The sequence below is a fragment of the Strix uralensis genome, chromosome 20, assembly GCF_047716275.1.
Source record: "Strix uralensis isolate ZFMK-TIS-50842 chromosome 20, bStrUra1, whole genome shotgun sequence".
In the NCBI taxonomy this organism is placed as follows: domain Eukaryota; kingdom Metazoa; phylum Chordata; class Aves; order Strigiformes; family Strigidae; genus Strix; species Strix uralensis.
In genome coordinates, this window is record NC_133991.1 from 8,923,845 (window position 1) to 8,950,408 (window position 26,564).

General features: G+C 41.5%; 2 protein-coding genes across 2 annotated transcripts in view; one reads left to right on the forward strand and one right to left on the reverse strand.

Moving 5' to 3' along the window:
* Positions 1-3,010, reverse strand: part of SSH2 (slingshot protein phosphatase 2) — a 105,049-nt gene extending 102,039 nt beyond the window's left edge. The window contains 2 exon segments of the mRNA XM_074890485.1: positions 2,719-2,985; positions 2,987-3,010. Of these exon segments, the coding sequence (XP_074746586.1) occupies positions 2,719-2,985; positions 2,987-2,998 (279 nt within the window). The 5' untranslated portion in view covers positions 2,999-3,010.
* Positions 2,701-26,564, forward strand: part of EFCAB5 (EF-hand calcium binding domain 5) — a 42,737-nt gene continuing 18,873 nt past the window's right edge. Inside the window, exons 1-8 of the mRNA XM_074890486.1 lie at positions 2,701-2,749; positions 8,594-8,679; positions 8,786-8,958; positions 11,951-12,526; positions 16,840-16,996; positions 17,692-17,755; positions 19,530-19,600; positions 23,172-23,327. Coding sequence (XP_074746587.1) covers positions 11,961-12,526; positions 16,840-16,996; positions 17,692-17,755; positions 19,530-19,600; positions 23,172-23,327 — 1,014 coding nt within the window. The 5' untranslated portion in view covers positions 2,701-2,749; positions 8,594-8,679; positions 8,786-8,958; positions 11,951-11,960. The remainder of the gene's footprint in view (positions 2,750-8,593; positions 8,680-8,785; positions 8,959-11,950; positions 12,527-16,839; positions 16,997-17,691; positions 17,756-19,529; positions 19,601-23,171; positions 23,328-26,564) is intronic.

Here is a 26,564-nt window from a genome sequence, read left to right on the forward strand (position 1 = left end):
AGTCTGGACGGACAATTAAGGGAATTTTACAAGTCATCAAGTGACCAGAGGGCTGTAAATGTATAATCAACACTTTGCATGAACTACCCTGAAATGAATGCTCATGAGATGCTCTATGGCAATCAGAACAAGATAAAAACCTATAAATAAAAGCCATCCAATTTCAGAGTGATTCAGATCAGCTATTCCCCTGAATCCGTAAAAGCCAATTATAACTGTTTATAGGGCATACTTAATGCAAAAATTCAGTTTGAGGACATCAATTTCACCCTTTCTCCTTGTCTGAGAAGTTTATCTCTAAAGCAAAAAGACATCAAGCAATTTAAAAGAGAATTCATTTCTGTCCTCAAAATTCTTAGTGACCTGGAAACAGAATTAGACACAGCCATATGCTTGCACACCAACATGCTTCTTCCTTGCCCACAAGCTGGAACAGCAAAGTTCCAGCAGTTACCAGATTTTTTTTTTTTTTCCAGAAACAGTCGGGTTTCATGCAGCAAGTTAGACCCTTATACTACTCATAAAAATTAATTAGCAAGATGAGTTTTCTTTTAAGAGTTAACTTGGAGATAGAGTTATCAGTCCATATAGAAGGAAGCTACAGTTTACAACAGATTGGTTGAAACAATTTCACTTAAAACTGAAAGAATTAAGTCCTCCTGCTGAAGTCAGCAAGGATCCATAAGAATGGCAAGCGTGGCAGGCTCACAGGACCAAAGCCTTCCTAAGGACTAAAAAGGTGACTGCCCTGTCACAAGCCCTCTGCAGCCTAGGAAGGATCATCATCTGAAATGATACCGACGGTTTTGATTAAGAAACAACTTTGTGACAGAAGAGGAACACACACAAGCTCAACAAAATTCTGGCAGAAGAATGGAGAAACAGCCAACCCCAGCTATCTAAGAACAGGCTAAAAGGGCAGTGAAAACCCTAAAGTGTGGTTAGGAAGTTATAACAGCAAATGCAGAAGTACTCAAGTAATAGCAGTTAAGGGCAGAATATGATGAATATCATTTCCACTTTAGACTGCCAGAAAAGTATCAGAAAGTAGAGTAATTATGAGACCCAAATCCAGGCCAGGAAAACAGTCACACACTTAGTTTTGCATAGGGCACCAAGGATCGACAAAGACCACTGATACACCTCCGTTCTATGAGACTGAAGAAAGAGAATATAGATATATACCAAAAGCTGCATTCTCTGGATTTATCAGGCTCTGGAGGGAGTTGTTTATACAATTTTGAACACTACTTAGTTTTTAAATCAGTACAGTTCCAATTTAATTTAATGGTTAGGAAACAGCCTGGCTGTTCCAGATGGGAAAGCCTTACAGAATACAACTGATTGTTCATATATATAAAATATTTAACAAAGGAAGGGGTTATGCATCCAAGTGGGAGAAAGGAGGAAGATCCCATGAGAGACCTACCTATTCTCACAAGATGTCTTAAATGCAAGATGTATGGGAAAAGGAATAGTGGAACGGGTACAGAAGTCAAAAGGGGGAAGCAAACTCTGAAGTAATGCAGCACATTTATATTTATAGCAGAGAAATATAAGCAAAATTAATCTGTGTTGCTAAATAAACATACCTTAGGAGAGTCATAAGAATGAAAGAGGAAGGAAAAAAAAGTGTTCTGACAGCTAAAATGCTGTCAGGGCAGGCAGGACCTGTCAAGTAGCTGATCTAGTTTCAGAAGAGGTTACCTAACACAACAAGAAATATTTTCAGAGTAGTTGGCTTCTTCATTCCCCCCCCTATGACAGAAGAAACCGGGATTTCAACTCTTCTCTCCCCCAAACATTTGCAAGCCAGACATAACACCGGTGTGATAATGCATGAGGTTTTTTAAGGAAAAAAGATGAGAACTAAGCATTCAGAGAGTGAAAGCAAGCTGTTTTCGTTCTTATCCTCAGTTATATTAGAAACAAGCCACATAAACGGTAGGTAGCAGTTTAGGGGGTTAACATGCAAGATTTTACAATACAGAAGTACTAAAACGACAGCCCGTCCCAAGTTTAAAGAGCATGGAAAGCAAGAAGTCTTTAGAGCCGCCTGCCTCACTTCCTGATCCAGGGCAGCGATGAGAACATCTGCTCATTCTGCACATCGCACCCGGAGATTTGAAATCTGGCCTTTCTGTATCTGTCCTGGGCTTGACACAGCCCCTCGAAGATTATATGCAACATTCAAAAAAAAGGGGAAAAAAAAAAAAAATCTTAGCTCTTCCCAAAGGAAGGGCCACGTACTGAAGATACCCAGAGGGTACTGTCAGATTAAATCATCTTAAAAGAGCCGAAGCCGGAACAATGTCAGTTTGCTTCCACGCACACCTCCCGCCTCTCTCCCCCCACATACAATGAAAACAAAATTAAACCCGGCTGCTTTATTTAGACAGTTCCGCGCTGCAGATGGGGCAGCAGCACCTTTCCACAGGGGCTGAGCCTCGGGGCGGGCTCTGACCAGGACTCTGCGGGGGGGAAACCTCCCCCGGGCTGCGGTACCCGAGAGCCCTTCCGCAGCCTGAGGGCTGGGACCGCGGACACCCCCCACCCCTCCCTGGCCCAGCCCGGGCCTGCCGAGGGGCAGCCGGGACCCCCCGCCTCTCCCTCCGCTTGTCACCAGGCCACAGCCACGCATGCGCACGGCCGCGCGCCGACCCTCACGGCCACCAACCGCCGCGCTCCCCTCAGCGCCGGGCGGGCGGGCGGACTCACCGAGGCGCAGGGGCTGGAGGTGGCGCTGGGGGTAGGCGAGCGCTGCACCGTGACCAGAGCCATCGAGGCACGGCGGGGCCCCACCGTCCGGCCGGCGGGGGCCTTACTCCATGGCGAGCGGCGGCGGCGGGAGGGCGGGGAGCGGAGCGGAGCGGAGCGGAGCGGAGGTGGCGCCGCGCCGGCCGCAGGGGGCAGCAGCTCCACGCGCGCCAGCGGCCTCTCGCCAACTGAGGCGCGCTGGGGCTGGGCCGGCCGGGCACAATGCGGCGGCAGTGCGCATGCGCCAGCTGTCAGCGCGGCCCCGCCCCGCGCGCGCGGGTTAACCCCTGCCGTGCCGAGGGGCGCCGCTGCCAGCGCCGCTCTGGGGCCTGGGGGGGGTGGGGGGTGTGTGTCTCCTCATTCCCTCTCCGGCCTCTCAGCCCCAGAGGTGAGTTTCAGTAATGTGTGCCAGCTCGGCTGGGGCCACCCCGAACGTGCCTCCTGGCAGGGCGCCCTGGTATGTAAAAGCGACGGTTTTTTGGAATGCCATCCTGCTGGGAGCGGTGACAATGCGCATGGCACCGTACCTGGGAGGGTTGGCCTTAATGCTCACATAATGTAGCTTTTCCTTGGACTGGGGAGCTATGGTCACTTGCTGTAACGAAAACAGCGTATAACACCTATTTATACATCAGTGCACGAGCCTGAACACCAAAAAATGCACCTCGATGAGTGGGTTCAGTTTTGGGCCCCTCACTCCAAAAAGGCCATTGAATGACTCGAGCGTGTCCAGAGAAGGGCAACGGAGCTGGTGCAGGGTCTGGAGCACAGGTCTGATGGGGAGCGGCTGAGGGAACTGGGGGGGTTTAGTCTGGAGAAGAGGAGGCTGAGGGGAGACCTCATGGCCCTCTCCAACTCCCTGAAAGGAGGGTGCAGAGAGGGGGGATGAGTCTCTTCAATCAAGGAACAAGCGCCAGGACAAGAGGGAACGGCCTCAAGCTGCGCCAGGGAAGGGTCAGACTGGCTCTTAGGAAGGATTTCTTTGCAGAAGGGGTTGTTGGGTGTTGGAATGGGCTGCCCAGGGCAGGGGGGGAGTCCCCATCCCTGGAGGTGTTCAAGAGTCAGGTTGACCCAGCGCTGAGGGATCTGGTGTAGTTGGGAACGGTCAGTGCTGGGTTAACGGTTGGATTAGATGATCTTCAAGGTCCCTTCCAACCTAGATGATTCTGTGATTCTGTGAAACTAGTCTAATAAGTATACATGACATTTTAAGCATTCAAACATCCCCAGAATGCAATACTGCTTGACAGTTTGGGTTCTGAGTCAAAGGACCAACACTTTTAAGCTTCATTTGTTTTGCAGTCTCAGCCTGGTGCTACCGAATTCGTGGGAATGATGGCAAGGAGGTAACTGGGATCAAGAATTGTCTTGGGCATCTAATGACAACACTACGTGTGATAAACAGAAGCCAGTCTAAATAGTTTAATATTTAGAGCAAAGTCTTCTTTGTCAAGAGTGTGTATAAACCTGTAGATTCCTTTTAAGCACATGGTCCCTGTTGCGTTCATCTGCTCCTCAGACTGACAGAACTGTTCAGGACTCTTTTGTCCCTGTAAATCTAAGCACCAGAAAAGCCACGGGGTAGCTCTTTAGGTTATTCCCGTCACAATCATTAGCAGGGCGGCCCTGGTAGCTGGGCTTCACTGCAATGGAGAAGTCAGGCTCGCTAATGAGGCGTTTTGCCTCCTAGGGGACAAGAGAGGATGAAGGACGGGCTCCCTAAGCTGGACCAAAGCTGAGTTTACAGAGCCCACTGCACCGCAAGGCAGAACCTTGAACACGAAAGAGTCCAGACAAGACCCCAGTGGGATCCGAGCGCATGGGGAGAATAAGTAAAACCCATAGGGAATCGAAGAGTCATTGTCTGGCCGTTTACAGCCATCATGTTATTTTGAAACACAATATTTGTGGAAAGTATGCTAGCAGCACACTCTGATGTATGGCATAGAGATCACGAAAATGCCTTCCAGACCCCTTTTAAAATAATATCCCCCAAGTTCTGAATACTCCACAGCTTCCCAATAAAACAGTATCTTTTTTTCTGAACAGCTTCTTGTTCGGTCCCTCCCATTTATTTATTAAATGCCTTATCTTTTCTGTGGGCAAATCTGCAATACAGATGTGGTTTTGGGGTATCTGTACAGCCAATATAGATTGGCAAAGACTCTTCCAGATACAGACATCCTTTTGCCATTATAGATAAAGCAAGCTGCAAGTTTAGGGAGAAAAAGGACTGCTCTCTGCTTGTGAGTTGCATGTACCATTTTTTTTGCACACTTGCAAACGACACAGCTAGACCACTAAGGCTGTTAGGTGTGGCTACTGAAAAAAGCTCTATCTGTAGTTTCCACAGAACTTTTTTCCTATCAGTATTTGCTACTTGTTCCAGCTATGTAACTAAACTGCATAAAGTGTATTTTTCAGACCATATTAGTCACCTTTTTATTTAGTTCGTACCCAGTTCAGGAAAGAACAGATGTAAAACGTTAGCTAGAAATGTCACGGATTAACAATATGATGGAACACATGGGAACCTTTTCATTTTCAATAATTTTAAAGATTATTTAGGTTTGCCACTATATTCATTGTAGATGCTTTTTGTTATATTTTACTCAAGTATGGTGTTTGTTCTCCAAACTACATTTTTCTGTCTTATTTTCTGTGAAACCGAAAAAGTGCTTTGTCTCCTGGGAAAGCATTCCTTTCTTTCAGGTAAAAATGATCCTTCATCACTTAGTAGTCCCTTGGAGAAGGTTTTGGGAACATAAGAAGCATGGACTCGAGTGCTTGGCTACATCTTGGTTAAACAAAGCATCGTGAAGCTTAGCAGAGAGATTCTTTGTGGTTACCAACCACTGTGTTGAGGTGGTAGCCAGATACGAGGCCATGCTGCTGTAAAGTTTTTGCCTTGATTTTCAGTGGAGGCAGGAGTCACATTTAAGGATGGGAAAGTTTTTTCTTCTCTGGCACATGACAGGAATCTTAATGCTATTTACCTTTCTTTAAAGTGTAATACCTAGGTTGTTGTTTCGTTTCGCTCAAACGGATTCCTGCAAATATAGGGCTGCTTCAAGGCATGTATCTTCTGTTCAGATACGTCTGCGCTGATACAGAGGATGGGTGGAAGACTACAAGTTCCCAGAGTGTTCTAGCAGTTCCCTCACCTGGGACTGGTGTTTCATTCTGGATTTTGAGCAACAGTCATGCAGGGATTACTATCAAGAAATTATTATTAAAACCAGCTTCCAAAATAGACTTTTGTGTAGCTTTCATATATCCTGTAGCTCTTCCACGTATTTCAATGTCAAACTTTTAAAAAAAAAAATTTACCACAAGAAAATGATGGAGTGGCTATCCACAGTTAGCTAAAGGTCCCACATATCAGTTAGTAACTACAATAATCACAGATTGCAATGGTTCTCCCAGCCATTAGGAAGGTATAATTTGCATGTGCAATGTTTTTTAGCAGCAGAATTTAAATGTGGAGGAGGAAGCTATAAGGCAGATGTATTCTGATTGAAAAGAGCAATTAGAGGGCAGCCTGTGGTCACAGCATCATGGTTGGTACAAAACAGAGACTGGACGCCTGTGGCCTTATTCTTTCCTGTGCTGAAAGCACTGTGGTCAGCACCTGCAGCTTTAGCCCAGTATATCATTTAAAGGATGTGGAGCTATACATGAGCTGGTTTTGTATGCATTTCCAGAACTGACTATTTCTTTAATACTCTGCAAACATTTCTTCAGCTAACACAACTTATTATTACTACATGTCAGGGCTTTTATTGCATAATCTTGGCATCAGCTGCAAAAGGCAACAGAGTGCTCCCAAAATGTATCTTACACAGAAAAATAAAAAAAGATAGAAGAGGCAATTCCAGCAAAACATCTGTGATGACATATTCAGCCCATTATTTTGTCAACAGTGCAAGTATTTGATGGCATAATAAAAGGATACACTTTGCTTAGCAAAAACATTAAGGGATAACAGCCAAGTTAAATAGGGTGCAATTAAAGGTTTGCTTAACCCACAGGATTCCACTTCCAGAAAAATGAAAATAAAGCCATTTTAATCCCTCCTTCCAAATTCTATTTCTATGCTCTTGTCTGGGGGTTAAAAAATCCCTTTAAGAAAAGGGAGAGTGTTTTTTTTAATTTATGTTTCATGCTGAAAAAAGAAAAAGTTTTGTAAGTTAATCATAATAGCAACAGAATTCTGAATTGCAAAGGGAAAAAATCAAGCCCGCCTGGGAGAAGAGATAACAGGAGTTAATCATGTGCAAACTGCTTTGAGGAAAAAGTGCACAATTCAGTTTAAAGCTTCATTTTAAATTATTCCTGTGCACTAATTTTCTGCTTCATTTTATTAACATAATTGATGCCATACTTCAACGCATCTTGGAAATACACTGCAATGAGCATATTTCCTTCTGATACTTTTTTTTCAAATAAATATCAGAGAAATTATAATTTATTACAGCATATTTTTCACGTGGCAGTTGACTTATATGTGTTTTGTGGGTCTTTTTGTGCTATGTTTCCTCTCTGCAAGCAAATACTGAATTCTAAAGTCAAGTCAGTATTGCAGTGTGTACAGCGTATTACTACATGGTAAGCCTGGCATTCCAGTGGTATTTGAGAGTGTCCAGAAGAAGCATTTTTTCAGAGAGACACTTAGCACAGATGGCCAAAGGTATATATAGAACTTAAAACCATACAAATTTTTCTGAAATATGTACAGGAGTACATAGAGGAAAATAAATGTTGCTGGGTACAAACACCAGGAATTTCTATAGCGTCCTACTTTCCAGAAAAGACAGTATAAAAATAAAAGAAAAATTGAGGCTTTTGTCCACTAAAGTACAATTGTTATTGTAGTTTCTGAGCAAATTCCCTCCTTGTGAAAAACCTGTACACAGCATGCACACTTTCTAACTCCTATGACAGGTCTTAGGAACAAAACTAAACCCTTTTTTTAAGGGCAGCATAAATATCGTACTGGGTTTATGTTGGAACCCTGGGTGCATGTTACTTAGAGCTATTTCCATTTCCAGAGTTTTACAAATTAATTATTATTTGCCTTGGTGTTGTGGGTGCTATAATAAATAACAAGTGACTTGATGAAGATGACAGAGAATTAAATTTTTGAGTCCACAATTAACACTCCAGAGTTCCTAAACTAGAGAACAGATGTGACTTTGACAGTAACTGTATCAAATGTTGGAAAAAATCTGTTATTTATATTAAACCTCCTCTATTTCAAGTTTTGTAACAAGCTCAGCTGTCCCATAAAATGGAGACTAATACTCTGCTAGGGGGTAGGGTACCGTGCAGCTGTTCTAGTGACAAATACTGTAGAAAAGGCCACAGTTCAGTTTTCTTTCAGGTAGACAATCCAAAGATCATGCCTTTTCCAGTGCAAATACAAAGAAAGAAACAGCATTAGATAAACCTTGTTTCCTGGCAGAAATTGCTATAAACTTCTCAGCTGGAAGTCCTGCATAACACCAAGGAAATCACTGAACAGGCACCTGATTTACATTAGTATAAATGAGTGCAGAATGACTGTTATAGATGTTTTTGTCTTTTTCCTTCTTCTTTCCCTGTGTTGCATATTATTCTTCAAGAATATAGGAGAAATTATTAAAGGTGATTCATCAAATTCCTTTAGATGCAGGTTTAAAGGCACTCTAACAAAATGGCACTATAAACTCCCCCCTTATTAGTGCTGTAAGTGCCTTTCCTGCAAAGCTACTTCAAAGCAACACAGTTCTTTACAAAAAAGAAAGCCTGAAAACGTTTAAATTGAGTTTGTAATTAATTTCTTTTTATCTCTCAGATTCTCACATCTGGTTAATACACTCCTCAGTTCAGCTTGTAATGGACTTGTGACAGTTCTGGACTTCATGAAACTTGAATCTGAAGGTAAACCTCCTGTCAGTGAGCACCTGTGGATTCTCTCTCTGACTATTGGTGCCCTTAATGTTGTCTGTTGCTATTCACAGTCTTTTTTATTTTATTTTATTTTCAGTCATGTGATGCAATGATCTAAGTTCAGTACAGAAGAGTCTGTTGGGCTGCCAAAGCCAAAAGACAACCTACAGCAATTCTGAGTCGTGGAAGAGACATAGCAACCTTTGGGATTATTGCTTAGCAACTGCAAACACACAGAGGAGTAAAACTCACAGCCCGGCTCCACAGCAGGTCTGAGAAATCCCTAATTCACTTTAAGATTTTTAATGGTTGAGAACAGATGGGCATATATTAAATTCCTGCTCATTTGCAAAGCCACTTTGAAAGCAGGAGGAATAACATCTAGTTTGATACCTGCTCCAAAGGTAAGAAAAACAGTTCTTCAAAGCTTCAGACAGCAAAAGAGAAAGTCTTTTTAAATTTTAATTGTATTGAGAAGAAGATCAAGTATGAAAAGGGTATCAGGCTCTTTGTGATTGGCAAGATAAACATGCACTATGAAGCAGGTTAGGGAAAGGCAAAACTATTTCAGAGTGATAGAGCGTCAAAGAGATTGGACTCTGCTTTTGAAAAGACTTTTGTAACTCAGACATCTCCAAAATACTTACTTAGACAAACTTTAGTCTTTCCTGGCCCTATCCCACCCATCAAAATCCCCTAACAGAATAACAATGAAACCATAAAAATCTTATTTATGAGCAGATTTGGGTTATGTACAGAAAATGGAGAGATAATCTTTTTGTACCTGCAGGGATTCCAGCAAGAATATTTGTCTCACAGAAAGGAGCCAGGAAAGTGGCACCCTACTAAATAATGAAAAGCTTATCTTGCCTTCAGCTTGAACAAAGGCTTGCAGGAAACTTTATATCACATTTCAAATTTCCTGGGTGTTTCTAAAGCTTGTCTCTGTGCACCATGCTTACTATTACTTGGACAATCAAGCTTCCCCTTGGGAATGTCATAGGCCATGAGAGCTCTATATATTATGGGCTAAATTCTCAGCTAACGTCAATCAGCACTGGAGTTTATGAGCCAATGGTGTCTTACACAAACTGGAGGTGTGTCCCTGTAATCCTCAACAAATTCCAAGTTTCAGGTCCTGATTCTAGCACTCCTTTGTTGTTTAACAGTTATGTGCTGTTTGTATGTTTTTCCATACCCTCTTAGTCTTCTCTATCTGTCCTGCATGAAAGCAGTGGGCATAGTTCTCTATGCTCTGCTTCCATTCTTGGAGTTATGTGAATGCCATGGAATTGAGATAGAACAGTCACACTTAGTTGTGTTGTGTTTTGTTTTGTTCAGAGGCATAGAGATACTTCATAAACATTTACTAATCCTCGAAATCATCCAAACAAATGGTTGAGAGCTGTGTAGAAAATATATTCATCAACATCCAGAATCAGTCACCTCATAAAGCAGAGTGCAGTTGTCACTTTAACATTGCACAGAAACTGCAGAGCAGTTTCATAAAGGATGTTAAAAAATAACAGAAGTATTTGAAACTGCAAGAACAGTTTATTTTGGCACAACAAAACCAGCTGATTTGGAATGTGACCAGAACATTTGGTTAGCACCCTGCTTTGAACCAGAAAAAGTCTGGTTTTACAGATAATTGAAAGAAACTCACCTAAGCAAGGAACAATTTGACAGGGTTGACAGGTTTCCCTTTCTACCATTATAAATCTGGACTCCTTACAGCTCATGTCCTCCAGTGGCAAAACCAGCTACCAGCTTAAAACCCTCTGGGTGGGTCAGGCAGGCAGCTTGATCCATAAATCCATCTCACTCCCCAGCAGGTAATTATCTTTGAAAACAAATTATCAGGAGATGCCAACAAGCCCATGGAGAAAACAGACATAGAAATTTAGTGCTGTGAAGCCTCCTACCTATCCAGGCAGTATTTGGATTCAAACAATGGTTATGAACCAGAAGGTCAACATATTAGTAATTACATTTGTGTGCCAGGAGGGCTGTATATCACATTTATGCATTTCCTGGAGGGCTGAACTCTCTTCAGAACAGCTACAAATGCTTAAACATGAAGAGCAAAACATATCAAAAGCAATGGTATTGCTATGGATACAAAGGCCTTAGTGAAAAGCACTTTTAAATAAGAGCTTGAAAAGGATAGTATGGCAGCAAGTTCAGAGTGGTTTCATCTTTAATTTGGAAAGACGTTAGGCTCTCTCTACTAATACAGCATTCCCTTGTTGTTGTTTAACACTGGACTGGGTTTTTTGCAGCATGCTCGTGATTTTTCACGCTTCGAATCAAGTAGTTAGGCAACATTCTGCTCCATTCTGTATGGGTAAGTCCCATTACAGACGCAGTTATGTGTGGAGACATATAGCAATGGTTTTCAAATTGTGCCATGTGAGCAACTCAGTTTCTTCCTGGTATTTCACAGAATTAACATACTGAGAAGAAAACAGTGGAGTCTGGGAAATTGTAAAGGGAGATATCTGCAACTCTCCATAGGTCTGTCTTTTACAGAATAACCTACACGATTAAGTGCTTGTGAACAGCTTAATTACAGAGTTCATGGTATAGAGTTTCCCTTTCTGTATGAGCTCTGCTGACCCATGCACCTGTGTCCTCGTTACCTGAACAGAATGTCCAGAGGAAAAGATAGTTGCCAAAGTTGAAATCAAGTGGTCTGTGGGACAAGCTTCCTCACTGTTTCTCACAGCTACAGAAAAGATGAAGCAGAAGGTGGCGTGTAGAGAAATCTTACTCCTAAGCATCCGGTATTTTCCATCACTTGCTTGCTTTGTCTCTTATCCACTGGATTTCCTGGAGGCATGGAATGGGACCTAAATAGAAATAATGATACTAGGGGTGAGAAGAATCCACTGGTTTGAACTGGGAGACAAGACTTCTGAGCACTGTTCACCACTGGGTTTCTGAGTCTCTAAGTGACCTGGAATTAATCATTTCTGTGTCTCAGTTTCTTCTCCCGTAAGAAAGGAACACACTTATTTAGTTGCTCTGTCTCCAAGGGCTATTGTGATACATAATTAATCTTTATAAATCATTTACTGATCTTTGAAATAAAGGGGCTGTATTTATTTAAGAGTACAAAGCAGCAGTAACAATAAAAAAGGAACATAGAAAAAGAATATTAGTTAATTCCTAACAATAGACTTTCTTCCTGTGTCATCTGCTAGGACACTGCTGCATCTTTCGGCATTATATAACAAGTTGCTTTTGTTCTGTGTCACAGTGATGGAAATATGGCTGCTCAGCCCAAAGAAGCAGCCCAAACTGCAGGTCTAAAACAACCCAAACTTGGAGGTGAGAATATGGCTGTCACAGAAATGAAGAGAAATCAGGGGAATGATGAGCTGCCACGTCTTAGCAATTATGCTCCGTGGAAAGAGCGTTTTTATGAAAAGGTACATCAGAGGTGTCTGAGACTGCAGGAGACAAAGGTGAAGATGATTCGCTCACAAAAGGCAAAAGGAGAAAAGGTAGAGAAGAGAGAACCCTGTGACTGGCTGTTCAAAGAGTGGCTCAGTGAAGAGAGAGAGACACTAGATACTCGCATCTATTTGCTTGACAAACTCCTACCTACATTAATCCCAGGAGTGGAAAAACTGTTAATGGAAGTGGAAAGAAAGAATGTGCTCACACCAGACAAAAAACCAACCAAATTTAACCCCATTATTTTTCTTGGAGAATATCTGATGAGACATAACCCTCGGTACAGTATTTCTACAAAACCAGGCCCGTACCTGAGAGGAATGAAGATGGTCACGGAGGAGCTAAAAACTGAGATGCCTGGTACAACATCACAGAGGTGAGAGAGTTGAAAGTGTTGCTGGTCGCAAGACCAGAGCTTGGTGTCTTGGTCTCTGTTTCACAAAAGGAATGGTGTGACTGCAGCCCAGCTGTCAGAGTGTCGAACAAAATTAACCTTACGGAGTGTAGTGCCAGAGATGGTAGTTGTCTCTCATAAAAAACTTGAGAAGCAGGACAAATGCCAGAACATGTCACACAAAATGAAACACTAGTTATTCCTGTTTAAGGCAATATTCTGCCCTTCACAAGTATATAATTCCTCTTTAGACTCTATCTTAATTACCTATGTGGAGTGCAAACTGCTTTCAAACCAGTCTAGGTTGGTGACAGCAGTTCTTTAGGACAGGTGTTGGTATCAAAGGTCTGTGCACTCTTCAGATCATTTCTTCCATATTCTGCCAAACCTAATAAAAAGACAACCTTTGTTTCCTCCTTCGGGATGATTTCTCTTGACCAAACCAACAACAATATTGTCCTGGCAGATTGTAGAAACTCCTCCTGGGATTTTTACTTTCAGATTCTTTTTACTCTTTAAAGTAGAAACTGTTTTGTATTTTATTATGTTGCTTATTTTTGGGGTGTATTCTAGGCTGCTTGCTTTAGTATAATATTTAATGAATATTGGAAGGGGGTTCCATGGCATGTTACATCATGCTAAGGTTAGAATGTGAGTGCATTAGGTGAAGAAAAATGCTTTCATTTTCATTGTTATGAAAAACATAGAAGTGAACGTTTGTGTTTATAGATGACCCAGAGGTGATCGTGAATGATGTCAAAATTACTTTGACTACTAGATCACTTTATTCTATATCTGTGTTTGTAGAATAATGACTTCTATTTGAATGGCTGTCTCTTCTATTTGCATAAATATTATGTGCAGCTTGAAAATTGGTTTCAGGGTTTCAGTGTCAGGAATTAGGGAAGTAAAATGTTGACATGTCTTATGCATAAACTCTAAATGAAGATAATTGAAGTTCCCAGTATTACAATGAATTAAAAAAATGTTAAATCTCTCCCTACTGCTCTGAGTTTCTCTCTCTCTACATTTGTAGTCCACATACTGTTACAGTTCATAGGAACATGCCTTTGTGAATACAACTAAAGCAGTGTGATAAGGGAATTTCATACCGTCACTTACCTTTTTCCCTACAGATAAAAATAATTATAACTGATCAGTGATCAGTGTGTAAGAGCTCAGCTTTTTGTTTTTTCTTCATAAGCAGACATACAGTAGTACAACTAGAGCTGGTAAAATATTTTCAATTTTATTTTTTATTTTTTAAATGCCAGTCCACTGAAACAAATGATCTGGGGAAACATCTTTTTTTTCAGTGACCTTTCACTCAAGCACAGACTGTTGTGGGGGGATGTTTAGGATGCCAGCCTTGCCACACCTTTGTTTTGGGGACTGTTTCACCATTCATACTGCTTCACAGAGGGACACCTGGATGCAGGAAGCTCAGAACCATATCTCATTTTTATTTTGCAAGAACAAGTTAATTAAAATACGTAAAATTTCCTGGAGTTTTGGGTTGTTTTTTTGGTTTGTTTTTGTTTGGTTGGTTGGGGTTTTTTTACTAAAATTCTCTTAGCTTTCATTGTGAATCACAGCTTATTTCTGGAAAGGTCAGATTTTCCTAAAGTGTTGGTTACTAGTGACACGTTATCGTGGCCTTGGCTGTTAAGTCCATGTTTACATTTGGAGACAGGTTCTCAATTTGTAGCTATCAGAGCTGATGCAAAGGAAGTGACTATCAAGACTTGTAGAAATCAATCTCTCCGCAGACAGCACTGCCACGGGGGTTTATGTAGCCATAGCTGTAGCAGGTTTTGCATATCCGCTGGTAGTAGTGTCATGGGATTTGCATTCACAGCAGCTCAGGATTTACATATTTGTGATGGCTGTATTGTAGGATTTGCATAGGATTCTTAAACGACAGCAGCACAGAGGATTTTACTGACACCGTGTAGCACTGAGACTCCTGATGTGAGTCACTGGCTTTCTAAACAGGAAAAAGAATGTTGCAAGAGAAATGCCAGTCTGTGCTTAAAATCTCTCACATAAGCACCAGAAAGATGAGGAGTGAAATTCTGGCCCCAGTGGAGCTCCCGGCAGCCTTGACATTACCTTCAGGAAAGGCAGGATTTCACCACAGGTTCTTATCTGAAGCTTAGCAGTCCTCAGTGAGCTCGCTCAGGCTTCCTCCAGTCTCTCCTTACCTGCCACCTGACTGGGATTCAAGGCATGCGGGAGAACAGATGGGAGAATTTCCTTATCCAAATGGATTGATACCTGAAACAGACTTTATTTGTCCAGGGATGGTATCCTTCAGTCTGAGTCACCCATCCTTGTGTGGGAGTTAGGCGGCTGTCTTCCTGAAGGAACATGTTTCATTCTGCAGGGAGAAGTCACCCTCGCTGCCATCTCATCTTTTCTGGAAATGTCTAATACTGAAATGAGCTCACTTTGAAATGGGTGCCCAGCACTGTTCCAGCCTGTTTTGCCCTTATTGTCCAGCAGGGAAACATTTTGTCCCACACCAGGGACACCAAGCAGAGGATGCAGCTGCCTGGTGTTTTAGGACCGTAGAAATAAATGCAAAACTGCAGCACAGTGCAGGTGCAGCGTGCAATGTAACTTGTGCAGAGCACTGCCCAAATTAATCACCAGAGCACCTTGGCAACTCCTAGCATGGCCTTAGCTCTCCTTTCAGCTTGCCCGCTCCCGAGGAGGAGCTGCAGCTAGAAATGGTCTGGTTTTCTCTTTCTGTTTGTAGCATATATTAGAGAAAAATCTGTTAGTCCATTTAACTGGGTACCTGCTACGTACCTCTGCTTTGCCGTGTCTGTGAAGGAGTCAGAAGATGACAGGAAATTATCTTACCCTTCCCCTGCTATCAAAGTGCTGGAGGCTGAACTGCCTCAGCAGGCCCTTGTGCAATGCCCACGACTGATTAAGGAACCCAGTTATTCATGAAGAAACCTCTGTGATAAGTGGCCATGAAGAACAAATACCTAGTGATAAAACTGACTGTGATCAAAGTGTGTTGCTGTAACATGTTAAATGGCCCTTTCTACTCATTAAAGAGAATACCGGTTTATAATTTCTAGGATGACCCCATAGCAACAGAAGAGAGCAGGGACAGGATCAGCCCATCTTCACAGTATGTTAAACAAGGGGAAGAAGGGAGCAGAAATCATTAGTTAAAATACAGTTTCTGGACTAGTGTGTTCTCAGGTGCTGAAGAGAAGCAATTCCCCTTACTCTGACTAGCTACAAGAGGGTGTAAGTGAGAGCCGCAGAGGTGCGCAGGGCAGATGTCTCAATGCAGAGAGATTCCAGCAGCGTCAATAAGCAGGGACTGTTCTCCCCATATGAACTGATCCTTTGGCTTTAAGCATTTTGAACTTCCTAAAGGCTTTTTTTTCCATTTCATAAATGTACAAAGTCAAACCCAAAGCAGGTGAGTTCTATGGGATCAATCTTACTCAGTTCTTTTGTTGTGTGAAATGGAATATTGGAAAAACATGGCTGGGTGATTAGAGAAGCAAAGAAAACAGAAGGACGAAGAAAGGGAGGTACTTTTAGTCCAAGCTTGCAAACTCTGTGTTCAAAATGGTGGAGAGGTTGGTGTATTATCCCTGTCCTAAGGCAGTAAGGACTTTATTGTGTGAGACTGCTTAAAAAATTTCATTGAACATTCTTCTGTGCCACTGAAGTGCTTATGTGAAATGGCACTTAGGCTTTGATACAAATGCATACTGATACAATTTTGTTGGTAAATCAAGTGTAGCAAAATTAGACACCTCCCTTCTTGCTAAAATTGGAAGGAAATTGAAGGATGACAACACAATAAATTATGAATGCCATTATAAATGTGAAGGTAAAATTTATCACTGTTGAAACTACATAAATGAGGAGAGCTGTACAGATTATTTTCTCCTGAATGTCTACCATGTACTCTACAAGAGGCTCTCTCCACATGCACATATCTGACACTCAGAGGTTATTTCTTCAGGTTCATAGTTACACTAGATTTCAGGAGGTGATAAATGTCAGAATATAAATAGTCTCACTTCCTTGGAGCTGCTCTCTGAAAACAGATTACTAATATCTAGTCCAATAGTCACGCTAGTAATTTTGTGCCTCAAACATCAAGTATTTGTTTGGAAAAAAATCTGCTTATACTAGAGGGACAAGAATTTCAGTAAGAATTTATTTCCTTTCCTTTTGTTCTTCAGGGTAGGCTTAATCTATCTTAAATATGTTTATGATGGTATCTTTCTAAAGCATATTTCCATGTCCTACAGGCTGGCCAGGATGAGGGCTGAGGCAAAGAACAAGCGTAAGGAAAGGGAGCAGGTGGACAATATGAAGTCTCAGCTGAAAGAGATGAGAAAGGAGGCGCTGGCGATTCAGTTCAAACAGTGGACGGTGGATGTCAGTGGCAGAATACCAGTTGCACTGGTAACTAGGGAAGATCCTTGTTAACACACTGCTATGATTGTTCCAGACAGGAGGAAAAAGAAGATTGTGATAGTGCTGTCTGCCCCAGGATGGCAGCATGGAGCACAGGGATTGGTAATGGCCTTGACATCCCTTAGGGTCAGGGTGCAGGTCTTTGACTACCACTTAGCCTCACCAAGCCCTGATTCCCATGAGCGCATGGAGGGATTGCAATGCGTTCTCCACAGAGACCCGTGGGAAGCTAAATGCCCCGTAAGGTACTCAGACACTCCTGAGGTTGTTGGATACATACCTCATCACTGGACGTCCTTCTCTGCAGCTGGTTATCCCTTGGGATTCCTTTAAAAAGGTCTGGGGCAGCCACTCTTGCTCTTCTGTGACCTCCATTAAAACTTCTTTCTATCCCTGTGACTCATACAAATTGATATTGCAGTTCATAAAAGATGAGATCTGCGGTAATTGTAATACATCTCTGGGTACAAGCACCTGTCTTACAAGTCACACAAGGCCCCTAGAAAATTGTCCTGTGGTTACACACAGCACAACATAGACAAGGTCTACACTTAACAGGGCCCACCTGTGGGTGGTAAGAAGCATGGTTGGCCCATAGGACTGATTGTTCCAGATGATTTATTTTAGTAATTGCCTACAATTGTCTGCATGAAACAGGCCTTTGACTATCACCTGATTTGTAGGTTCAGAGTGCCCTGAGGTCTTTCCCAGATGCCATTGCTTCTATTCCCACAGATGTGAGGAAAGGTAAGTTTTCAATGTGTCGTCTTTAGTTTTATTTCTGTGGTCTGAATCTTGATGCAAACTGTGAGCAAGCAGGAAACAGATTGGATAAATAGAGAAAGAATCTCTGAAGGTAGTTATACCAGCTAGGATATGAACCACAAACCTTCAGACAGATTGAAAGGAGACTGAACCACCATGTTGTTCATTAATATGATCTTGAAAAGTAAGGAAAGAAGTTTTAAAAATCTTTCAGAGAGATAGAAAGATCAGATGCAGGCCCTTTCCACTTACATCCTTCATTAACCAGACATTGCCTTGTGCTTATCACAATTTTTAAGAATCACTGTAACAACCTCCTTCATCTACCCTACCCCATGGTGTTCCTTGTCTCATGGGAGGTCTTGGAAATCCCACGGACAGCTTGGCATACCGGGAGGTATGGTCGAAAGGTAGGATCAAAAAAATTAATGTCTGACTGTGTTGTTACCTTTTGTGGTTTGAGGGGAAATGCCAAATAGCCCATATTGCCTCACCATTCCTTCCCCAGGCCCAGGCATGCCAGTGACACATGCACAAGGGCCTCTGTACCAGAGCACTCAGCACAGAAGGGATTTCCATAATTCCTGTCCACTTGATGTAGCTTACACTTGACCTCCCCAAATAATGATAATTGAATAGATAGAGCCAGGAAGCAGCAACATACAGGCTGCTGCCAGCCCTTTGCATTGAGAGCCTGTAATGATCATTGATAATAACAAATCTGCCTTTGCTGGAAGATGGGATGATAAGCAGGGAACTCCAGAGTGCATTTCTGCTTGCTGCTGGAGTCACCTCTGTCTAGAGCTTGCCCTTGCTCAGCCCTTTCTATATTACAGAATTGTTCCTCTGAGTAATCATCCTATATTGGGAGTACGTTGTGCGAATGCCAAACACAGCCCTTGTGCTCCTGCTGTGGTGGCTGTGATTCTCGGGCATGAACGGATACTGGGACACGAGACTGAGAAGGAAGTTTCTGTCCAGATGCTTGCTCTCCAGAGGCTGGAGGTGCTTTATGTCATATTTCACTAGCAGTGTGGCTCTGTTACTTTATTTATTTCATTTAATAGCATCCAATATATGTTAATGGAACATTAAGCTCTGTTTTAGAGTTTAATAAAGATAATGTACGGTTTAGGAATGTCAACAACAGATAAATGCATTCAGTGGTGAATTTTCTCCTTACTCCTAATATATTCTAGAAGAAGGAACCGAAAAATAATCCCAGGAGAAATAGCATGTCTGTGTTCAAATACCTCATTCAGTAGACATGTGACATATCTTCTTAGTTCCATGATAGCAGCCCAGAAGCTGACCAAAAGATAGTTTTGAATACCATCATCAGTAAAAATATTCCCACAGAGCTTCTTAGAAAAATTACTGTGATTTGCAGATTCCACTCTTGCAAAGGAGAATCCTTGTCCCCGGAATTTTAAGGCAGTTTTATCTGTTTGAAAAATCAAAAATCATTTCTCCCCTCACGTAATTAATTGTAAGTACTGTTAAAATCATTGTGATTTGCACCAACATATGTCATGAATAAATATGACCATACAGTTCTGAATAAATAAGTGCAGATTCTCAGCAAGAGAAATATGTAGGAATCAGATTTAGATAGCCTCTGTACAGTCAGATGGTTCAGCTACTCTGTAGGATAACCTCAAAGTTAAGGTAACCTATAGTGTGCAAAAAAATGTGTACAATATGCAAAACCACAACTGTTTGCTTTCTAAACCAATATCCCTTCATTTTTTACTAGCAATCTGTGACAAGAAGCTGGAAATCGTAGACACATTGGAAAAAAAAATAAACACAGATGAATTCGCAGAGGTGAGAAATGAAATAAGAGCACCCGATTCAGAGTATGATGTTTATCACAAAGTAGTAGCATTTCCCTGGGGACAGCTAAGATGAGTAAGTAAAGAGCTTCACTTCTCCAACATCCCAGGTAACTGGTTGCATCAGGACATTCCATATCCTGTCTCCACATTCATCCTCTGCTGTCACAACGCTTCCATTCTGGCCAGCAAAGGGGGAGTATTTTGCTTTCGTCAGAGCTGCAGCCTGTGCTGCTCTCTGAGAAGTTACTCTCAAAGCAGTGGGTTTTAGGACATCCCCCTCAGTCCCTTTCTAGAATGCCAAAGCCCTGAACCACTTGGGAATTCAGATTTTGCACTGGCTGCTCAAGGGAGGTTCGGTGTCCCAACATAACCATTAGCCTGAGGTCATTAGTACTGTCCCCAGAGTACTGTTATTTCTGATTAAGTTCTATTAACCATAGAAAAACCTAACAAGTGATGAACTGGGATGAGAACCTCTACTGTTTTTGCCCTGAACCATAACCAAACTGCAACGAGTGTCATAAATGTGTGAGAAGCATAACCAGGCTGAAAAAGATACAGTTTTAAAATCAAAAGCTGTCATCGAGAAACATCAGAAATATGTTTTTAACTCACCAAAGTCGATGTAGTTGGAAGTTTCACCCCATTACTCTACTCTTCATCAGTTTGCAAACAACCAAATCAGTTCAAACTATATTTGCAGAAAAACTCTCCAGGCCAAGACTTTGTCAGCTGTTTCTACCTACGACAGAGCCAAATTTTATGGCTGGGTAATTAAACCTGTGAAAAGGGATGTTTAGAATAGAAATAATGACAGACCCTCAATTGTAGCAGTCCTAGTGGGTGCTGTTACAATAATTAAAAACACAGTATAAAGCAGCTGTGCAGAGATTAATTTCAAACAACCATGTGTGATTTTTGTGCCTTCTTCACTCTCAGGAGACTCATATGTTCGATATTTTGCAGAGAGATGCATTTTTATGATAACTTGTTGAGGCTTTTTTAAGCATGAAATGAGGTATTTTTAAATTTAACCTCAGAATAACTGCATTTAATTAAGAAAACTATTGTGGATAATGGGAGCCCAGAGAATTGCTTTTGTCACTGAAATGAAGCATCAATCCATAACCCCTACGGTACACGTATAAGTACTGAATGAATTCATGCTCCATTAGCATTAGAAAAATGTTTTAAAATATATTTTGTGTACTCTGTATTTTAACTCAATTAAAGATATGACAACAGAGATCAGCAGTACAAAAGATGGACTGTCAAGCTGTCTGATGTACCAGCCAGTGCAATGTTGTTCTCAGAATATATTCTCTGATGCTTTTTCCAGGCCGGTTTTAATAGAATCAAATGACGAGGCTTTCATCACTTCCCTTGGGAAACTGTTCCATAATCACAGGCCTCGCTCTCGGGACAGGGCTGCTTCTAATCCTCAGATACAATTTACCTTTGTTCATCAGTTTGCATCATCCACCAAAACCAGAAAGAGATGATCTTTCTCCACACTGGTCTAGGCCCTTTCACATGTGGAAAGCATTGCTTTTTAATGGACTTTAAAATTAAATGGCGCTTTTATTTTTTTCCCTTCCTGGAGTTCAGTGCAGCTTTGGGTTACTTAAAGGCGGTTAGAAACTCGGCAGAGACCTCACACACTGTTGTTGTTGGGTTTGGGGGGGGCTTTTTCGGACATGCTAAACAGTGGCTGTTGTATTTTTACATCCTTCGTGACAAGCTCGTGGGGTCTTTTAACATAAAAGTGTTCAAATCCCAGAGACCAGTCCTTAATAGTTTATTTCACAGGCTTTGTACTGGAACATGCAGAACCCCCAGCAGTCTGAGACAAAGCTACTGACACCAAGGGAAATACTCACATTGCCTTTGTAGGGTCGGAGTCAGGCTTTAAGGGTGAGATTATTCTCCCTGATTGCATGTGGTTTATTCGATTTCTATTGGCATCAGTAGGAACAAAAAGCAAAGATCCATTGTTATTAGTCATAATGTGTTCATAAACTCCAGTAAGGTCTCACACTGGATAGCAAGAAGGAGGTGTGGCAGCTTTCTTCTGATGGGTGTCAGAATCTCTTGGTTAATAATAAATAAATGTATGCTTATTATGTGTACACAGTGGAGTGCTCTACACACATCAGCTAAGAAAAGCTTATGACTCTACGATAGTTCCTCCTGCCCACATAGCCAAACATACACTTCTAAAAAATGTTCTGTGAAGCTGTTAGACAGCAGTATTAACACACAAGCCTTTGGATGTGTCATCAAGATGACATACAAAATAACAAGCCACTTGTCCAACCTGCCACCTCCCAACTGCTGTCATCTTTAAGGTTCATCTGTCACAGGGCTCCGGGTTGTAATAGCTCTGAAAAGCGAGTAGATACACGTAGCCCCAGATCTGCCACTTTCTCTCCAACCCACCTACATCCTCTCTTTTTATGCTGAAATGCAGAAAAAACCACACATTGCGTTAGGAGTTCTTCTTTCCCACCAGCCACCCCTCAGGCCATCAGCTGCTGCTTTTCTGCTCTTCCTCTCTTCTCCACTTGTCCCATATATTTGGAAATGATGCAATATAGACACGAATAATAACATATATTAATATTTCAGTTCGTTAATGCCTGTGCAGCATTTCAACAAGTCCAAGACGTTCTAGCACTTATGTCAGGTATCCCTACTCTAAAAGTGGAATAATGGGAAACATTCTGTGTTTTGCAAATTCCTCCTTTTAACTGTGTAGGCTCCCTGTTACTGTGGCTGGCTCCAGAAACCTGCTATAATAATTCAGCACAGGCTTTGGGATTGTGGTTTGTCCTGATGGCCATTATTATTTATGTCATGCACACCACATTTTTAGAACCATATTGCTTTTGCTCATAAAAACCACATGGCTATAAATCCAAAGTGTTAAAGTGTCTCCAAGGCTAGAACTTAAAATAAATCCTGAGTCAGTAGTATTCCCAGTGTCAGAGGACTTAGGTGACAGCAGGCTCATTTTCAAAAAGTTCTTTCCTTTTTTTATAGTATCCAGACTGGTTCTCTAAACACTGGAATTGTGGACAATGGTCATTTTGTGGCATTAGAGAGTCGAGGGGCTGTCAGTTTTGCAAAAACTAATGGCTCAGAATCCCTCCTTGGGGGTAAAGTCAGGAATACTAAATGCTGCAGAAAACCATGGAGAGCCTACGTCCTCCCTGAGATAATCAATCTTAAGCAATGACATTTCATAGGAGGGATTCAGATCCAGCATCTCTGAACCACTGAACATGTAAGTGACCTCTGGGCCAGGAAAGGAACTGTTCAAGGTGCACCTGTGCAGTGCCTAGCGCAGCAGTGTCCCACGTTTGTTTGGAGAATATTGCTGCTTCTGAAAGAAAAAACAAAGTAGGCAGTGTGGCGTCCATGCACCATGCGTTATGTGAACAGGTCAAACTACAAATTCCTATGTATTTCATTGCATGCCATAGATTTTTAGGAGTTCAAATAAAGGTGAAAATACTTGAAGAAAGCTAACCATTTACACTACTGCTTTGTCTCCATAGTATGTCCATTCCTACACTGAACATTTTTCACATGACATGTTCCAAGAAATCCTGAAGCATCTCCATCAGTGTGCTGGTGACTTCCAAGAAGCAGTAAAACATGATATGTGGAGGCAAATGTTTACTGATCTCTTCCTAGATTGTGATTATGGAAAGGTAGGCAAAGCAGCTCTCAACCTAATTTCAATATGATGATGCTTCCAGTTTGGTATTTCTCTGGGTCACTACCTTCTTTTTATTCTTCATGACTCTTTGTGCTTACTCAGCATTCTTTTAGAGGACAGCAGCTGTTGCATTGTCTTCAAATTCGTAGTTCTTAGACACAGAAATAGCCAATAGCCTATAAACTGATGGCTAATTAGAAACTGAATGACCTAAGGTGGTGACTTGGGGCTGAATTTTGATGATTCTAGAGAAGAAATTAACCACTGTCTTTAATACTTCTGGTCACTACCTGTTCCCACAGCACATTCAGAATGTTTGGGTGCTAATTTGTCTATTCAGCAAAAATAACCTGATATAGATTGACCTTAACAAACGTGCACATTACAATAGTAGCGTATATTGCATTAATTATATTGCGTTAATTTATTCATCTTTAGGGCTTCTATCAATAAATCTCATCGTTTAAATTTAAAATGCAAACTAATGTATCTTTACAACCTCTCTGAGAAAAGTACTGTGAACTTCAGCCACAGTTTATGGATGGGAAATTAAGTCAGTTACAGAGCTGGGAATGGAACTCAAAAGCCATAATTTGGTTTTCAGCAGCTCTAAACTCTATCTATCATCCTCTGAGTACAATTGCATCACCATTTAAAAAAAAAAAAAAAGAAGTTAGATTTATTAGAAAACCAGCAAATAGTAGGTAGGATCTGAAGAATCAATGGCACAAGCTATTGCTAAAAACCCAGGCTTCATCCAAACAGTATGGTACTTGTTATGAGTAGCCTCAGTTAGCCAGTTGCTGGCTACTACACAGCAAACAGTTGCCATAATCTTCCAGTTTTCTCCCCTACATAAATTAAATATTCCACCCAGCACTCCTCTAGTGATGTTTACAGCATGCCTACCCAGAATGAACTGTGCTCTACAATGTCATGCTAATAATGTCATTACTTCTAAGAGAATGGAATTACAGAGCACGTTTCAACACCAATGGTGTGTTTCAGAGAACAGCAGGCAAGCTGCTGTTTCAGGGATGAGGAAAGAAATGTGTCTACTTCTCAGCTAGGAGACATTTCATTTTCCTGTTGCTCTGTCAAGAAGAGCTATGATAGATACTTCTGAGTAATATATAAAGCCGAGTCCTATCTTTGCCATGCGTTTTGAAAGGATCCCTTCTTTCCCTTGCATGTTTTAATGTGACTTTCTTCCTATTATTTCTGTGACAGTAATCACCATCTCCATGCTACTAATCCCAGTGGAATCTCAGAGGCAAAGAGCCAAAAATACTAGCACAACACAACACGAGTGAGCAGCTAGCAGCACAGACACCATCACTGCCCAGAAAAAACTGATCAGAGCCCAGACATGGTTGCTGTTTCTAGCCTCTGAGGTAGCCTTGCTCTGCAAATTGAGTTACTAAACTGTGGCGTGGACCATGCAGTTCTTTTAAACCTGACCTGGTTTCTTTTGTATAGTTCTAATAAGTCCTGCCCTACTGTACCCAGAGGGAAGATAAAAGATGCAAACTAACCAAAGGACTTCTACCACTTGAATGTGATCCATTACCTGTAGTACTCATTCTGCAAAGCACAGCAAAGCAGTTGTTTCAGTTCCTCATTTACATTTGTTTGGTAGCAGGCAGTTATTCCAGTCTGCATGGTGAATGTGGCTGGCTGCCTCAGTGAGTTGCAATTAGGGCCAGGGAGCTGAGAAAGCAGTGTTTAAATTACAGTCAAATGAGAAGGTGTCCACATGATCATTATTATGATTTCAAATGCATGCATCCAGAAGGATGGCAGCTCAGCAAGTGCAGCCTGGACTGTACAGTGAAGCAGAAACTTTCCAAGACAATACCAGAACACCGCTGAATCGCTGCACTAATGCCAGAAGAGGCAAGAGCTCTGTGAATTTTAAGCTTATTGTCTCTCTGTGCTCACGTGTAACAAGTATAGTTTCTTTTACACATTATAACAGAATCTGCATTAGTTTTCAGGGATGTTTTAAACCCGGGATCTTTAAATGTAACTGAATTTAGTCAGAGATTAGTTTTCAAACTACTGAAGTTCGAGACACTTCTGATTACCTTTCTTGCAGTACAGCAGCAACAAAGTCTGCTTTCTCATGACCTGTCATGAGTGTCTGTTCTCCCCATCTTGCTCACTAACAAGCATATTGTGGCGTTCAAGATACCCACATCACATCTCCAGAAAAACAATCAAGCGGTTAAACACTGACCTATCACTGATTAAATGGCAAGTCTGGTTTAGTCTGTGTTGCTAAAGGAATTACAGATCATGGAACGTTGCCGAAAACAACTGAGAATCATCACCTGCCAATATCTAGGTGACAAGAAAATTAGGTCAACATGTTTCAACTCTCTATCCACTAAAGCTGGCACTCGTTAAAAGTGGAGACAAGTTTTGGGCGGTTGCACAAACACAGATGGTGTGCTGTTATTTATAGTGGATGCTGTACCTGTCCTGCCGCCAAGACTCCGTGCGAAGGGCTGATGGGCAGGAATCTTTCATCAGCGCCCCTGTCACACGTGAAGTACAAAGAAATATGACCTTTGCCAGTAAATTCAGGAAACTGGAAAGATAGTGTAACTGGGTGCAGGACCTTGGAACTGTTTTTCCCGCTGTAATACTTCTCTCTTCTATAGATAGCATTACCATGACGTGTTCCTCCCAAGGTAAGTTATAAGGAAAAGTGTCCTGAAATAACAGAGACCTCTGGTAGAATGGCAAATCTGTATAAACTGTAAATGTTAAACCAAGGTAGAAAATATACCCCTAACTCATATTTAGTCATTTCTGGAAAGGAATTTACTATGTCTAACAATATCTAAAAATAAACAAAAATAAATCACAAAACCCCACAAAAAAGCACTTCTAGAATCTGTTATCCAAATCCTTCAAATATATTACTTTAACATTTAAAAAAATTATCTGAATTCTGAAGCAACATTTTTATTTTCTTTTTAATACTACTTCATTCATTCATTTGCCTTTTTAATAAAACCAAGCTTTGCATTAGTGCTGCCAGCTTCAAGCCAACCAGACTATTGTGACAAGTAACAACTGAGGAAATTTAAAGGGAAAATTAAGTGTGTCTAATGTAAATACTGAATGGAGAATCCAAATATTACGCAGTGATCTGGGAACATCTTCAGAAACACGTTCTGTGTTTGTATATCTACTAAATGGATGCGGAATCCGATCTGAT